Source organism: Saimiri boliviensis, chromosome Y (genome assembly GCF_048565385.1).
Source record: "Saimiri boliviensis isolate mSaiBol1 chromosome Y, mSaiBol1.pri, whole genome shotgun sequence".
Lineage (NCBI taxonomy): Eukaryota > Metazoa > Chordata > Mammalia > Primates > Cebidae > Saimiri > Saimiri boliviensis.
In genome coordinates this window covers 3,756,761-3,774,573 of record NC_133471.1, presented here as the reverse complement: position 1 = coordinate 3,774,573, position 17,813 = coordinate 3,756,761, and the positions used below count along the sequence as shown (strand labels likewise).

At 33.9% G+C, this 17,813-nt stretch overlaps 1 protein-coding gene across 1 annotated transcript; it reads left to right on the top strand.

The window, feature by feature from the left end:
- Positions 1-431: 431 nt before the first annotated feature.
- Positions 432-738, top strand: LOC141583011 (signal recognition particle 9 kDa protein-like). Its single transcript, XM_074392440.1, has one exon. The coding sequence runs from the start codon at positions 520-522 to the stop codon at positions 709-711; it is 192 nt and encodes a 63-aa protein (XP_074248541.1). The 5' UTR covers positions 432-519; the 3' UTR covers positions 712-738.
- Positions 739-17,813: the final 17,075 nt, after the last annotated feature.

The following is a 17,813-nucleotide window of genomic DNA, read 5'->3' as shown; positions in this document are numbered from 1 at the left end:
TCCAATTACCATATTTTATATTTATTGGTCATCAACAGCATACATTTTATGCTCCAAAAGAAATACATCGATTCAACAAAATGGTTACATTTAATGTTCTTTTAAAGACAGATGAACTAAATTTAAGGAAGAATTGGTTTTTCTTCATATCTCATTTTCAAATTACTGATATAAATTTGCCAGAGAAACAATTATGTGTTTTACCTAACATCAAATAATCTGCAAAGTTTCCAAGGCAGATGCATTTCTTGTTCAATTTCCAAAAGTAAATACAGGCTTTCTAACTGAAAACATTCCCATTCCTAGCTCTCCAAAGCAAGTATTCAAAAGAAAATTACAAAAAATGACCTCTAAGCTTTTGAATAGTCCACTTAGTTACATAAAGTATTTTCCGTCCCAACACTTTCTCTAATTCAAAAGATATTGACTTTTGCGTCCGTTGGCGACTCCGGGACGTACGTAGTTTGCTGGCCGGGTTCTGCGGCCTTGCTTCTGTTTACTTTTCCGCTCCAGGCCACCATGCCGCAGTACCAGACCTGGGAGGAGTTCAGCCGCGCTGCGGAGAAGCTTTACCTCGCTGACCCTATGAAGTGTTTGGTGTATAAAACAGAGCAAGCTCAAGATGTAAAGAAGATTGAGAAATTCCACAGTCAACTAATGCGACTTATGGTAGCCAAGGAATCCCGCAATGTTACCATGGAAACTGAATGAATGGTTTGAAATGAAGACTTTGTCATGTACTTAAAATTATATTTTTAATGTTATGCTAGTTTACCCTCAATAACACATAAAACCCTTATTCCTGTATAGCTTGACCCCTATTATTTCACTTATTTCATTCTCAAAATTATACCTCTATGCATCGTATGTCAAAAACCAAATAGGTGACAGTTTTATATATTTTTTTATTTGTAAATGTAATCATTTCTCCTTCACTTTTAATGAAAACATTGTTTTAACACAATATTTCTGTTTGAAGAATTTTTCTTACATATTCTGGAACATATTCATCTACTGCTTTCTGATCGCTGAGTTTTTAGAAAATAAAACTGCTGCTTATTTTTGATAGCCTTATTAACATGTAATCACTTATCTTGCTTCTTGCAAGATTTTCCTGTTTGTTTTAAAAAGTTAATTATGCATTTTTAACTTGGTATTCAATCAATAAAAGTTTATTTCAATCTCAAGTGTAGACATTTGTTAAGCTGTTCTTTTTGTAGGCTAATCTACCAGCCAACTACCATGAAACCTTCAGCTCAGCAATTGCAACTTTGTCATGAATATGATTTATCCACTTCTACATTTACTGGTTTATATTCAAAGAGGTGTTTGTAGTATTCTCTAATGATAACTTGTATTTCTGTATAATTGGTGGTGATAATCATGTAGGTTTGAGTGTGTTACTTTGAGTTCGTCTTACTTGAAATTTTTTTAAGCTTCTTTGCTGTTTTTCCCTTTCTCAGATTTGTGGCACACTTGACCATTTTTTTTTAGTAGTCTCCCTGACTTTTTGTCTTTTGCCCTTAAATTTCCAAAATGCTTATGTATGCCTCTTTGACAGTGTTTATATTTTTTACATTTTTTTCCTGACTTAATAATTTCCTTTCTCATTATGTTTTTTTTTTTTTTTTTTTTTTTTTTTTTTTTTTTTTTTTTTTTTTTTTTTTTTTTTTTTCTAATTCTCCTGCCTCAGCCTTCTAAGTAGCTGAAACTACAAAGCTGCATACTACATAGCTAATTACTGATAGAGAGGGTGTTTCATGATGGTGGCCAGGGTGGTCTAGATCTCTTGACCTTGTGATTTGAATGTCTCAGCCTCCTTAAGTGCTGAGATCATAGGCATGAGCTACTATGCCTGGCCCCAAAATTTTTCTTTAGTAACCCTGCCATTTGGGCTGTCCAGAACAAGTTTCTTTTAGTTATTTATTTATTTTTCTTTCTTAAATGAACTATAGATTCACATTTCACTTTCTGGTTTATGATTTTGTTTGTATTTATAAAGGGCATTTGAATTTTTAAATGCTATAATATTGAAAGTCAGATTTTCTCCCCTTATTTTTGACTAGACTTTTAAAAATTCATTATATAGGCTCTTTCTGTCTAGAAAATCAGTGTTACTAAACTTCTTGTTTTCTTTGTTTGTTTAATTTTTAGTCTGCACTGATTGGGGACACATAAGGTTAACATCTCAATTTATTCAAAATTTTTATTTATATGTTTTTATTTTTGAATGTTTTTGTTCATAAATGTCTAACCTCTTAATAGAAATAAAAGAAAAATTAGAAAAAAATATGTTTTGGTTATTTAAATCTTCTAAAAGTTGCTTGAGCAGTAGGAGAAAAAGCCTGAAAAAAAAGTTTGGGAAATAAAACAATGACCACCTCTGTTGGAACCTTCATATTAGAAGCCGCATTCAGTCTGCAAGTTCTCCTGAGATTTGAGGGGCAGAGTTCTCATCTTTTTATCATGAGGCAGTTTACCTCAGCGGTGGTTAATATTTGTAGGCAGTATACCTCAGCGGTGGTTAATAAAGAGTAAGTAGCTGCTGTTAATCGGTGCTACAAAGTTAATACAATTTATTTGATGTTTACTATAAAAGTCTTCTTTTGAAAGCTGTAAACATTCAGATAGACTCTGGAATTACAAGTAATTGTATCACCCTGATTCTGCCACTGCACTTATCATTTAGTTGAAGAGACAGCTATATAGGGTTTTGTAGTCCATTGTCACACATTTTCTACAACTTTACATTATTTTAGTTTTGGCATCTGTCTCTCTGCATCTAAAGTAAGACTTGTATGTAAATAATATAAATACATTCTTCTTTTAAAAGTACGCTTGTGCCAGTCCGTGCCTTTTTATAAAAAATCTCACATTTAAATAAAATGTACTTAAAATATTACTTATTCTGACATTTACTTGCTTGTTTTCTGTATTTTCTTTTACTTTACTTGTACTTCAAATCCTCCTTTGATCATTGTGAAAATGTGGTTAATTTTTATTTATTTTTTATTTACTTTTATTTTATTTTTTTATGGCATTTCAGGTTTTGGGGTACATGTGAAGAACATGCAAGATTGTTGCATAGGTACACACATGACAGCATGATTTGTTGCCTTCCTTTCCTTCACCTATATCTGTCATTTCTCTCCATGCTTTGTCTCCCCAACTCCCCACACCCTGCTATTCCTCACCTATCTCCCCCAAACAGGCCCCAATGTGTGATGCTTCCCTCCCTGTGTCCATGTGGCCTCACTGTTCAACACCCACCTATAAGTGAGAACATGTGGTGTTTGATTTTCTGTTCTTGTGTCAGTTTGCTGAGAATGATGGTTTCCAGGTTCATCCATGTCCCTACAAAGGACACCAACTCATCGTTTTTGATGGCTGCATAATATTTCATGGTGTATATGTGACACATGTTTTCTGTCCAGTCTATCACTGATGGGCATTTGGGTTGGTTCCAGTCTTTGCTATTTTAAATAGTGTGGCAATGGACATTTGTGTGCATGTTTTTTATAGTAGAATGATTTATAATCTTTTGGATATATACCCAGTAATAGGAGTGCTGGGACAAATGACATTTCTATTTCTAGGTCCTTGAGAATCACCACCTTATCTTCCACAATAGTTGAACTAATTTACACTCCCACCAACAGTGTAAAAATGTTCCTGTTTCTCCACATTCTCTCCAGCATCTGTTGTCTCCAGATTTTTTAATGGTTGCCATTCTAACTGGAGTGAGATGGTATCTCAATGTAGTTTTGATTTGAATTTCTCTAATGATCAGTGATAAGCATTTTTCATACATTTTTTGGCCTCATGTATGTCTTCTTTTGTAAAGTATCTGTTCATATCCTTCACCCACTTTTGAATGGGCTTGTTTTTGTTTTTGTTTTTTGTTTTTGTTTTTTCTTGTAAATTTGTTTTTGTTCTTTGTAAATTCTGGATATCAGTCCTTTGTCAGATGGGTAAACTGCAAATTTTTTTCCCATTTTTATGGTGACTGATTCACCCTCATGACTGTTTCTTTTGCTGTGCAGAAGCTGTGGAGTTTGATAAAAATATTATTCTGTACTTTTATACTAAAGAGTTATATTTTAAATCTCAATTTTTACAGTGAATTTCAAATAGTCTACTTTGAATGATACTAACTTGTTTGAGAAATAAAAAGTGTGATCTTAACTATGCAAAATTTTGCTGCTTTTGTACTTTCTATTTTTCTCAATTGACTGTCTATTAATTTTTAACTTTGTCAGGATTTTAATCATAACAGCATTTTTTCTTTAGTGAAAAGTTAGTCATCAATTCTACCTTTCCTTTATCTAGATACTTTTGCTTGAGTATCATTTTACCAGTTATAGATGGCAGGTTTGATCTCATTTTTTTCCACTAAAATTTTGATATTCTTCTGTATTCTAACTTCTAGGGTTTCTGCTGAGCAATCATCTGTTAATGTTAATTAGACTTCTCTTGAACATAACAAGTTACTTATCCCTTTCTGGTTTTGCCATTTTTCTTTGTCTTCACTCTTAACTGACTATGTTTCTTGATGTGGCGATCATTGACTAAATTTTGGTTGAAGATTTTTGCCTTTCTTTTGCTTGTAAATTAACAAAGTAAATCAAAAAAGAAACATGAGTAAAGATTGAAACCATCATTCTCAGCAAGCTAACAGATGAACGGAAAACGAAACACTGCCTGTTCTCACTCATTAGTGAAAGTTAAACAATGAGAACACGCAGACTCAGGGAGGAAAACATCACAAACTTGGTCTTATTGGGGGTTGGAGGAGAGGGGAGAGGTAGCATTAGGAGGAATAACTTATGTATATGATGGCACATGTACAACTGTATTAGAAACCTGCATTTTCTGACCCAGAATTTATAGTATAATAATAAAAAGTTAAATAAGAAAACTCACTTTTTAATACAGGATATGTATTAGAAGTCTCCCTGAACTCTCAGGGGGATTTGTTTATTTTTTTATGGCTTTCAATTCATTCTCATATTGGAGCTATAGATAAACTGGAGAATTAACATGGTTTAACATATTTTTAGAGAATGTTTTCTGTCATAAGACTGTGTATAATTTTCTAACTCTTTCAGTATATTAAACTGCCTTTAAATATTCAGCTTTTTGCAAATAAAGACCTCTTTAACTTTTGTTCCTGTTTATAGTTTCTCTATTGTAAAAAATAAGTGCCATTCTTTGCTCTCAGCAGCTTATTTATATCCAATTTCTGGTATTTTCAACCAAGAGTTAGCTCTGAATTAGGAAAAGCAGAAATATATGTTTCTCATCGATTCTTCATGTGTCCCCGAGGGACTGGTAAAAAAAAAAAATAAATAAATAAAATAAAATAAAATAAAACAAAATAAATTAGCACATAGGACTTGTTTACTTTTTCTGGAAGCAGGAATCAGAGCTCTGCATTAAAAAATAAGGATTTCAATTATAAAGACTTCATCTGTGCCTAGGAGGTAGTATGAAAATACACTAAAAAGAATTGACCATTGTCTCTTGTAAATGTTTAATTGGTTGATATAAACTATTGGTATCCAGGTTCCAGACTATTTTTGATTGGTTTAATGTTTTTTCTTTAATGGTTTGAAATTAACTGCCCTGCAGTTTTGTTTTTGTTTTTATCTATGAAGCACTAATTGTTTTCTCATCTCAAAGTTTATTTTTACTTAGGACATTTTTGTTTTGTTTCATAAAAGTGTTGTTTAAAATACTTAAATTAAATTTCACTTTTTCAATTTAGGATTCTAGATGATAGATTTTTGTTTTAGTGGTTATGCTGTAAGTTTTTAGATTTGCTTTTAATAAATTGACGTAATCAATTCTGTATAAAATGTAAGAGGTAAGATTCTCTATTACAAAGTAAATTTCAATTTATGTAAAACAAATATAGAATAATTTGCTTACATATTTTCAAGTAAATATCTAAATAAAATAATAAGGGGATACTTATGTAAGCATACAGCCAGATCCACAAGTACGATGATTCCTGGCAGAAGGTTGCTTAAATTGTTTAAAAATTCACCAAGTCAGTGTGACTGGAGCAGACTATGGAAGGAGAATAGCTATAGATTGTTCATCACGGTAATAGACAGTCAACGTGATTTTCTAGGAATTTTGAGGTCAGCAGATCTTAATTTCGCTCTAAGCCTTGTTCATGACTCGAAGTGAAATTGGTAAGCTTGTTAATAGCATCTAGTGCTGAGGGTTGAGAAATCTTGATAAATATCCTAAAATATAATCTCAAGCATCTTTGAGAAATTCAGTGTCAAAATATATCTCCAGAAAATAATTTTAAAAACACACATTTAGAATATTTTGATATTATATTTTGAAGATATCTTAATCTTTTGTTTCTGTAAATCAGAAAGATATTTAAAAACCTTATTTCAAGCTTAGTTCATTCAAACTAGGGTAACTATTAAAAAACTCAAGTCAGTTCAGTTACTCAAAGTTTAGAATCTAAACCCTATATTTTCTCTTTTTTCCCTTTTTTTCTTACTACTTTTTCAATATTTTTGTAAAACATTAATATAGAAAATTGAACTAGGCAGCCTCTATTTGGAGATACCAAGAGAGAAAACTCAATCCATAGCATTTGAAAAAAAGCTAATCTTGAGTACTGCTAGAAGGCATACATAACACAAATGCACATGTGTGCATTGGCACACGATGTTATGCATACACATTGAGTGTAAATATTTTCCTTATGACATGAAAATAGCTAGAATATTAAAATAAGCAAGCCAAAGAAAAATCAATATTTCAAGGATTATGGTCAGAGTTACGTTTCTGCTTTTTCTAAAGTTGTTGAGTAAGGTTAATACTCTAGTATTTTGTATTGTTTAAAAAGTACTTTATAGAAGTTTTATATTGAGCATCTTTGATTAGAATTATGTATGCTCTATCTTGTTCTAAAATAATAAAATGTAAATATACTCACAAAAATGTATATTAAACAGTAAGAGAAAATAAAGATAAATGAATGAGGAAAGTAAAGTAGTGGAAAAATACATGAAAATGTTAAGATAAATTCCAAAAGAAAATAAATTTATACAACATTAAAATCTTTTACACTTGGATCAAAGTTTGTTTCATAATTCCCATTTAGGCATCTGACTGTAGGCTCTGTTCTTGACACTGGAAACTTCTCCAAAAGGCACATCTCCTACCAATATAGAGCTTGTTTTTTTTCTTTTTTTTTTTTCCTTCCACGATTAGTATGTTGCTATTCAATGCCTAAAATAGAAAGACAAAATTGACATTTGGCTTAATATACTAAGGGATATCTATTCACTTTAGACACATTATTGCAAACAGTGTGAAATCAAGACATTGGCATATATGTTGTATTAGCAGAAATATGGTTGTTATCCAAATTTTTAAAGCTCATATCATACATATTATATGATATGTAACATATAATAAGCGCCCACATATATAAAACAATATGTTTATTGTAGTGTATATTATCTATTTTGATCATATGCCTTAATAGTTAGTAACATCCCATATATGTAATATATAGACAGGAATAAAGAAAAAGGCATTTGCCAAGTCAGTGGCTGCATATCAGGTAACAGGGTAACAGGAGATGTATTAATTTGCTCAAGTAATAAAATTACATCTGGTACAGCAGCTGCAATTTGAATCACAACTTGGTTAATTTATGGTAATCCACTGTCATTCTCCAAGAGCCATCTGTCTTCGATACAGACCAAATTGGAAATTTAAATGAGAATGTGCTCTTAATTAGGACTCCTAAGTCTTTGAATTTCCTTAGGGTGGCACTAATTTTTGCAGTACCCTCAGGAATGTAATATTGCTTTTCACATACTATTTCTCTAGGTAGAGGCAGCTCTTATGCTTCCATTTCCCCTTTTCTTTTATAGTAGTACTCACCCTGCACGTCAAGGAGGAAATGTGGAGTTCTACTATCTACTAAGTATGTCTATGCCAATTATGCATTCTGGCAATGAGAAAATGACCACAGGATGAATCCAGGGAAACAATGAAGACCTATAATATGATCTGGAAACAATGAAGACCTATAATATGACCTAAGTTAAAACTTTATTAATTATCTGACCTCTATCAGCTCTTACTTTAAGTGTAGGACCACAATGACATTTTGGTTTCCCTGAAATTTACATTTCCTCAGTGCTAGCGTCCAGTAGTTTTTAAAACTTATGATTATTTTATTTTTCTCATGCACTGTCACCTCAGTAAAAGGCTGCAGGTGTCCTTGGGAAAAGATGAAATAAAGTTTCACTGCAAAAATTGTTAGTAATGTAGTTGGGATGCAGTAAATTTTCTATCAATTTTACTACCAAAACATTGTGATTAATTATCCAATGCTAGAGCTCCATAGGAGTCAGAACATTCTAATTTGCACTTTCCCTTAGCTACACCCACTTTGCGTTTGACAGGTGAGTGCTGCCACTTGGACCCTACTACTTCAGGATCCAATTGTTTTCATCGTATTTAAATTTTGTCGTTGAGTAACTGTGGTTCCCACTGTTAGATATGACATACACAGAAAAACGAGTACAAGGCTATTCAAAGATGTAGGTGCTGTCCTCACAAATCTGTTTCACAAGACATTGGTCAAGAATATGTATTCTAGACCCACTCATGTAAGATGAGTATGTCTAAAGACAAATCCCTTCCACCATCCAAATATCACCAAGATTTTGGATCTTCCTCTGCATCCCAAGCTTACACGTTAAATGCAAAGTCCTTACTTTCTGTGCTCTAATTGATAAATTCAGCCTGGTGGAACTCCATGTTTCTTTCACCATTGCTGCCCAAACATCTAATCACAAGATTTTTTTTTTTTTTTTCTTTTTGAAGCACATTAAATTTCTGAACTCAGCCAGACTCTGGGACTTTTTAGGCTACCAGTTGTAGAGAAGAGCAACAAACTCAAGTGCCTTCTCTCTTTTGAGAGTTGAGGTGATGTGAGGACTATGAACAGTGTAATGCCGCCACCCACCACAGGCTCTGCTGAGAGCTGAGGAAATCATAGAATGACCAGCTAAAAAAAAAGGAGCTACCCATTTTACTGTTTCCTCTCTGCTGAAGGTTTAGCAGCTATTGGTATCACCAGATGTAAAGAGAATCTAGGCACTCCAGGGTATTCCCTCTATGGAGAGATTATCACCTGATAAGATGAGCAGCAGGAGGGAAAAGCCACTCACTCCAGGGTCTCCTTTCTACTGAAAGCTGGACACTAATTATTGACACCTTTTCTATAGAGAGGAGATACCCACTTCTGAATCTTCTCTCTGCTGAGAAATGCACTTTCATTAGGACAGCTGGTCTTGGGAGAACTACCCAATGGGGGAGTGTTCTGAGTCCTCTCACTCAATAATACTTCTCTTTATGTTGCTTACTCTTCACTTGTCCATGTACCTCTGACTTCCTGTTTGCAGAACAATTATTTGAAATCCTCTGAATGGTGGAACTAAAAGAGCTGTAATGCATATAATGATAAAAGATATCGCTTGCTCATCACATTGTAGAAAACAAAAATAAGAGGAGAACTGTGGTCTTTTAGGATACACAGGTATAAAAACTCTCATACCCAGGCCTGTGACATTCTGTTTAAGACTTTGCAGCTTCTGGCATTTGTAAGCTTTTGGACATCACCTCAATCACCAGTATTAACTGTGAAATCTTCTTGCAGTATCTCTGGTCCACATCCTACTACTCAGTGAGATGGAACTTCTGTTGCCACTTAAAATTTTCTGTCCTGCCACAACTGGTGTATGTGTAGTGGCTAGATCCCACACTTGCTTATAATGCAAGCTAAGTGCAGTCTGTCAGGCAGAATGGATAGAACAAAGATAGCATGCCTACACAAAATCTTAGACAAAGGCACCACTGGCCACAGAGGCTGCCAGCTGGTAAGGTAATTTCCCAAATTCCCATGACAAAGAATTACAGATAGTTGTGTTTAATGCCTTCCTTCTCCTGGATCTCAAAATACTGGAAATTTAGTGCTTTACAATTTGACATTTTAAACCTTATTTGCAAATTATTATATTTTAATTTTTTAAAAAAATTAAATTTGAAAAATTTGTATTTGCATTGATCCTCTCTATGTCTCTTTCATACACTCACCTGCTCTCCGACACTCCATAAGAATATATTTCTGAAACATATGGCATTGGGGTTCAGAGTAGCATTTTTATGGTAGATAATAACACTTCCTAATGGAACAGTATTTCAGACCCCTGGATAATGATACTGTGTACTCACATAATTTCTTTAATGAGGAGCTTCTTCTGTGCATTGTAGAACAATAATCGGCATTTATGACTTCTTCCACTATGTGCAACAGTAACCTCTTTTTTCACAGCAGAAATACCTAAATATGTTTGTGTCTTATGGAAGTAATATTGATGACATTCACTATTCTAAAAAAGTTCTGAAGAAAAAATAAGAAACCCCCGTTTTTTTTTTTGTTTGTTTTTTTTTTTAATTTGCAGAAATTTTATATGAGATTCATTTTTCTATGACTCTCTGGTGTTCTAACATCCTGCCATTTTCTATCTTTATCATATAACTTAGATATTTCATACTTTAAATTTTGCAGGGTAGTGTCAAGAACACAGATAAAGTGGGTGTTGAAAAGCTGATGAAGTGGCCACATTAGGGAAAGAAAAGAGTTGGTCTTCATCTCAGAAAGTCCCACATCACTAATTGTTAGGGAAATGTAAATCTAAATTGCCATGAGATATCATGTGAAGCCAGTCAAAATGGTGCTAAGAATTCAAAAACTACATATTGTAGTGAGGCAGTGCAGTAATAGGAATGCTTCTACACTGTTATGCAGTATATAAATAAGTACACATATTGTGAAAATGTGTGTGGTGATTCATCAAGTATCTGAACGAGAAATATCATGGAGGTTAGCCATTTAATTAATGGGTATACACCCACCCCCAAATCAGCAATTTTATTACAAGAATACAGACCTGTGTATTTCTATTATAGCACTATTCACAGTAATAAAGACATGGAATTGGCCCAAATGCCCATCAATAACAGAATGCATAAAAAAAGTGTGGAACATATACACAATGAAATTTTATGAGGTAATAAAAAAGAATAAAATAAGGTACTATGAAGGGACATGGATGTAGCTGGAAGCCATTCTCCTCTGCAAACTAACACAGAAACAAATAAACATAAATAAACCAAACACTGCGTATATAAGTTTATGCTTTGGAACTGAACACTGAAGACACATAGATGATGAAGAGGAACAACACACACTAAGGTCTGTAGGAGAAGGGAGAAAAGAGTTAAAAAATAAAATAAACCTGCATATATGTCATGAAACAAAATATAAAATGTAATTAAATAAAAATAAAAGGTATTCATTTTTGAAGAAATTATACTATCTTGGACACCTTAGCAAGAATTCATTTGAGACATTGTAATATAACAACGAATTAGAATTTGGAAAAACTGGAATGACAGTAAATAAGTTGTATATTTCAATTTTTAGTTGACTGAATATATTTTCTTTTACTCTTAGAACAGAATCTCATGTTGTCCCTCTAGCTGGATTGCAGTACTGAAATGTTGGCACACTGCAACACTTTGCCTCTCAGGTTAAAGTTATTTATTTCCATCAGCCTCTTAATTAGCTAAGATTAGAGCTGTGCACCATCACTGCCAATGGGGACTCACCATGATGGCCGGATTAGTCTCAAACCCCTGACCTCAACTAATCTGATTGTCTTATTCTCAAAATGTGCTGAGATTAGAGGTGTAAACCACCCTGACTTGACCTTGATTGAATTCCTAATTGATAAAAGTATTCATCTTGCAAAACTTTATTTTTTGTACTAGATTTTTATGAATTATTTTAATTCTGTTTCATAATTCAAGCAAGACAATGTGATTTTAACCTATGGACTTTCTATTAAAAATAAATGTATCTCCATTTATATATAATCAAAAGAGGAGGCTAATTAAGAATATTATTTTTCTTTTGGGTAAAGTTCTCAGATTTTAAAACTGTCCTTAAAAATCTAATTTGGAAAAATAATTACATTGTTGATTATTACTTAGATCTTTTTAAAGATTTTTTTTAATGTGAGAAAACTGAGAATTTTTATAAGATGCAAAAAGATCCTTAATTATGTCAAATAAAATTAAAAGTATTTTATTTGAAAATACATGGTTTTTAACCTATGATTTCTATTAATAATATTGTGATTAGTTTTTCTTCCTAAACATTAATTGATGTTTTCATCATTCTTGCATCAAAAATTCACCAAGACTATGTAAGATCAGGAACAGAGCACTGATGCTTACGAAAAAATATATTTCTGTACACTAGCAATAAATGATATGAAAAGAAAATTAAGACTACAATTTCATTTCTGAAAAATAAAAGGCTGGAATACCTCCAACTGCCCTGGAACCCATAGGGGCAGGCAGTTGGGGGTAGGAGATGGCCTTGGAGTAGTGGCTGTGGTGTTCCATGGGGACTTCTTCACAGCAGTGGTTGTGGGGCTAACAAGAAACAGTTAAAGTTCCTGGAGAATCAAAGTAGAATTCCTTAAGAACATAATGGATAAAGAGAAGAAAACTTATGGTGGCTGTGAAAGTCCTGAGGCAACGATGTCAAATATATATCTTCTGAGTCATAAATATGTTGTAAAAAGAGAACATGTCCAAACATCAAGAACAATGAAACTCATGTTTAGTGGCCCAGGTCATTTTGCCGAGAATGAAACCAATGAGGTTAATTAGAGAGAGCATGCACGCATTTTGACGAGTTTCACTATACCTACAGTGCCATAGAGATTCCTACATTCCCATTTCACCTGAAATGGCACTAGAACTGCTGAGGCTGTGAACTTCCTAGATTGTTAATAAAATAAATTATAATAAACTGTTAACTCTTTCAGTCTTTAAGACCTGTACTTGAGTTACTATTTTTTTTCATGAATAGCACATTCCCCGTATGGAGTGGAACTATTTCATTGCAAAGAAGATTGCCTTTTGTTTTTTCATGACAGTGTTGATACTTGTTTGCAACATCAACAGAATAAGGACATTTTCACAAACCAAGAAATAAACAAATATGCCAATTCATAGCTGGTTTTCCCTTATCTTTTGGATATGACTTTTAAAATCAGAGCAATGATGACATAGTAAATGCGGAAAATTAGGTATATATGAACATGTTCTACAAGTAAATAATGGAGATAAGTGTTTTATGTATTTATCCTTCTTTTTTTTTTTTTTCAGAAAACTATTTCCATCTTGAAATTTCCTACATCCTTTGATAAACTTCAGTATTGTTTAAATGTGTCCTGTCATTTTTATTGCCACATTTTAAGAAGTTTAAAAACAATTTTGGAAGGTTTTTAAGTACAACTTTTGAAAAAAGTAACTGAACTATAGCCAGATGGTAAATAAGTTAACCATACAACGTAGAGTTCTTGTGCATTATGCCTCTTTTGGGCAATTCAAAGTCTATCTTTTCATTGACTATAAAGCATCCTTTGCAATTTCTGAAACCGAAAGCAAAACAAACAACAAAACAAACAAACAAACAAACCAAACTGGGTGTCGTAGCTTACAGCTGTAATCTCAGAATTGGGAGAGACAAAGGCAGGAGGATTGCTGAAGACACACTGCTACCTGGGCAACAGAATAAGGCCCTGTCTCAAACAGCAACAACAACAAAAATTCATTGTGTTTTTTATGAATAAATTTAACCAAAGTGCAAGAGTTAGACATGGAAAATTACAAAATATTGCTGAAATAAATTCAAGAAACCCTAAATAAATGTAAAGTAACAATCGTTGGCAAGGACTGAGAGAAATTATAGCCCTTAAATACTGTATGTGGAATATGAAATGGTACAGGCTATTTGCAACATATTTGAAGATTCTTCAAAATGTTAAAAATAAAATTACCATATGATGACAATTTGTTTCATTCAGTGTCATTTCATGACAACACTGATGAGGGGAGACACTCAATTTGTGGCCAGGACCACTGTTTGTGTGGAGTTTGCATGTTCTCCCCACATCTATGTGAATTTTCTCTAGGTACTCTGGTTTCCTCCCAAACCCCAAAGACATGCATATGAGGTGAAGTACTGTGTCTACATTGCTCCAGTCTGAGTGAGTGTGTGTGTGTGTGTGCTTCCTGACCAGGGTTGGTTCCTGTCTTGCACCATCAGCTGCTGGAACTCAGCAGAGTTATGGCCACCAGTGACCATAAACTGGATAAATAAATCATATTACTTGTTTTTATTAATCCTTCTTAAATGGATGTATAGTGTATGTAAACATCAGTGTTTGACTGGGCATAGTGGCTGACGCCTGTAACCTAAGCATTTTGGAGGCCAAGGCAGGTGGATCACTTGAGGACGGGAGTTCAAGACCAGCCTGACCAACATGGTGACACTATGTCTTTAAAACAAAAAAAGAAAGAAAGAAAGAAAGAAAAAGAATGAAAGAAAGAAAGAAAGAAAGAAAGAAAGAAAGAAAGAAAGAAAGAAAGAAAGAAAGAAAGAAAGAAAGAATATCAATGTTTAACATTAAAACTGTTTCAATCTTTATTTAGCAACTTGGTGATGTTTCTTTGCCCAGAAATATGCAGAGAACTTAACTCTTGCTTATATCAATTATCCTATGGTAAAATTGGTTTTATTCTGTCATTTCACTTTAAGTAAGTTTCCAAGGACCTATTGACAATGTTAAGTGGAGACTTACTGTATTCCGAAAAAGTTAAAAATGGGTGTCTATACAAAATTTTGTACAAAAATTGTCACAGCACCATTATTCACTATGGCCAAAAACTGATAGCAACCCAAATTTCCATCAAGAGATGAATGGATAAACAGAATGTGATATATCAAATTGACAGCTGGGCATTGTGGCTCATGCCTATATTCCAGTACTTAAGGAGGCCAAGGCAGGTGGATCGCCTGATGTCAGGAGTTCAAAACCAGCTTAGCCAGAAGAATTGCTTGAATCCAGGAGGCAGAGACTGCAGTGAGCCGAGATTGTGCCACTGCACTCCAGCCTGGGCAACAGAGGAAGTCTCTGTCTCAAAATAAAATAAAAAAAATAAATTGAGATATTATTCATCCAAAAAGAGGAAAGTAAAATGGTGCAGCCAATGTGTAAATTAAACATGGAGTTAACATTTGACCCAGCAATTTCATTTCTGGGTATCTACTCAAAGGAATTCAAAGTAGGTACTCGAACACATGTTTGTAGATCCGTGTTCATAGCAGCATGATTCACAATAGCCAAAAGGGGAAAGCCATACAAGTGTCCATCAACAGAAGAATAAACAAACACAAGATGGTCCATCCATACAATGAAATATTATGTTATGTATATTTATATTTAATCACAAAGAAAAAATAATAAAAGTACTGATGTATGTTACACCTTGAGTGGACTTTGAAAACAGCATGTTTAGGGAAAGAAGCTGGACACAAAATATCACATATTATATAACTCTATTTATCTATAATACTCCAAACTGCCAAATCCATAGACACAGAAAGTTGATGAGTGACTGCCAAGCATGGGGGAATGTGGAGTGCCTTCTTAAAGGGAACTGAGTTTTCTTTTCAGGTAATGAAAATGCTCTGGAGCTAGCTAGACGGTTGCAAAACACTTCAAATACACAAAATTCCACTGAATTATATACTTACAAATGGTTATAATCATAACTTTTTTATCAAATAAATTTACCTCAGTAATAAACTTGTGTTTTTTAAATTCCCAGTGCCTTGGACTTGTCCCTCAAAGAACATGGAGCCAAATTGCAGCTTTCATGAGCCCTGGTTAATCCACTTATATCTGGGACCAAAGCCCAAGGTCGTTAGAGAAATAGCTCTTTCTTATAAACCAGAGGCTTTCACATTTCAACAGCAAAGCACCAAATGGAACTTTGAACTTCACCTCAGAGATAATCACCAGATGTGCGGTACGTTTTGATCCCTAATGCTCTTCCCTCAAAAAATACATGCATGTTATAGCCTCTGTATTTTCAGGTTTGCAGAGTTCATCTCACTTATTCATAAGGCTCTTGGACAGTTTACCCTGTGTTAGAGACAAATAATATAACACTAGGTGAGGCCATGACCCAAGAGCACAGAGTGATTGCAGGAGTAGCTGGGATCTGAACTAAGATACTGCTGAGTTCCCAACACATTTGTAGAACATGAATTAGGGACTCTTGAATTCAAGTTTCAAGGTGAGGCTGGCATTTCAGTTAACATTTATATATATTCCCATGTACATATATGTATGAGCATTTTTAATACACAAATTTAATTTGCCAAGGGTTTCATCTAGTCACTTATTCCTGTCTTAACTCCACCTGAGGTATGGTCAGGTTGACAGTACTGCTGAGGAGCAGGTTTCCTTGGAAAAGAAAAGGAAATATCTGTTAAGAAATGATATTCTCACATGAGGGTTTCCTTGCCAGACTAGAGTTTTGGATAAAGGTGATTCAGTTTGTTCCTGTCTCCATCGGTTAAGAATTTGCCATCCAGCAGAAAGTGATGGAGGGAGCAATTGGTTTCATGGGGTACATTGATATATGTTTGTCCCAAGTCTCATACAGGAGCTCTGACATAATTACACTAGTTCATTGCATTTCAATACTTAAATATTAATAATTTATCTGCTTAAATATCTAAGCTCACTTTACTAATTGTCCATCATACAGACAAAGATGTTTACAAATATTTCTATAGGTTTTCAAGATACAGACTAGGACTTCTGTCAGTTAAGTGTATCTATTGATTACATAAACATAAGTGTTTCAACCTGAAATCCCTTGTAACTGCTAGCACGTGGCTAGGGAATACAAGGTAATAGTCTGTCCTGTAAATTCTTATAAAGTTGCAATAATCAGTTGTTCCATTGGTGTTCCCTTCGGCACTGAAGTTTTATTTTTCTTTATAAATCACCCATAACATGGACTTTGATTTCATTTAACTATTTTCCTGATTTATAAATTAAAAATATTTTTCCCAGATGATCTAACAAATAATGAAATTTTTTATCTTTAGAGAAAACACATGATCAACTTTTCCACTGCTGTGACTTTACAGAATTAGCTGGACCAAGTCTTAAAAAATTTCATAAGATTGGGCACTGGGTGCATGGGTGATGAGAACATGCATAAAATTCCTGAGACACCCATGAGCCTGCTGTGTCCCTGTAAGTGAAAGCAAACTGGACTGCAGGTAACTGGGGCTCACTGAATGGGAGACGGCAGCAGGGAGGAGCACTCATGGGCCAGGAGACCATGGAAAGCCATATGGACCTTGTTCTAAGGCCAGTGGAAATCCATTGGCAACATTAAATCAGGAGAGTAATGAGATGAGATTTTTGTTTCTAAACGAGTATTTTGCCATTATCAAGTTGAGATCACCTGTGGCGAGTGGGTAGATCTGAGTTCCTCCTGGTGGGCTGCACTGAGGAGTGCAGTGTTTGCAACCGCTCAGGAGCAAACGGGGCAGAAGTGAGAAACGAGAAAGAAAAAAAAAAAAAAAAAAAAAAAAAAAAAAAAAAAAAAAAAAAAACTCGGGCAGGCAGGCAGTTAGGGTGGGTCTTCAGATGAATTATTATATTTTTTTTAACTTTAAGAAGATGAATTTATTACAAAGTTCTACCAAAAATCACTAACTTGCAGATATTTATGATTACATATACATTTTTTAAATTGCATTTTAGGTTTTGGGGTACATGTGAAGAACATGCAAGATTGTTGCATAGGTA

Excerpts from the sequence above, each read along its gene's own strand:
- LOC141583011 (XM_074392440.1), top strand. The coding sequence starts at position 520 with ATGCCGCAGTACCAGACCTGGGAGGAGTTCAGCCGCGCTGCGGAGAAG.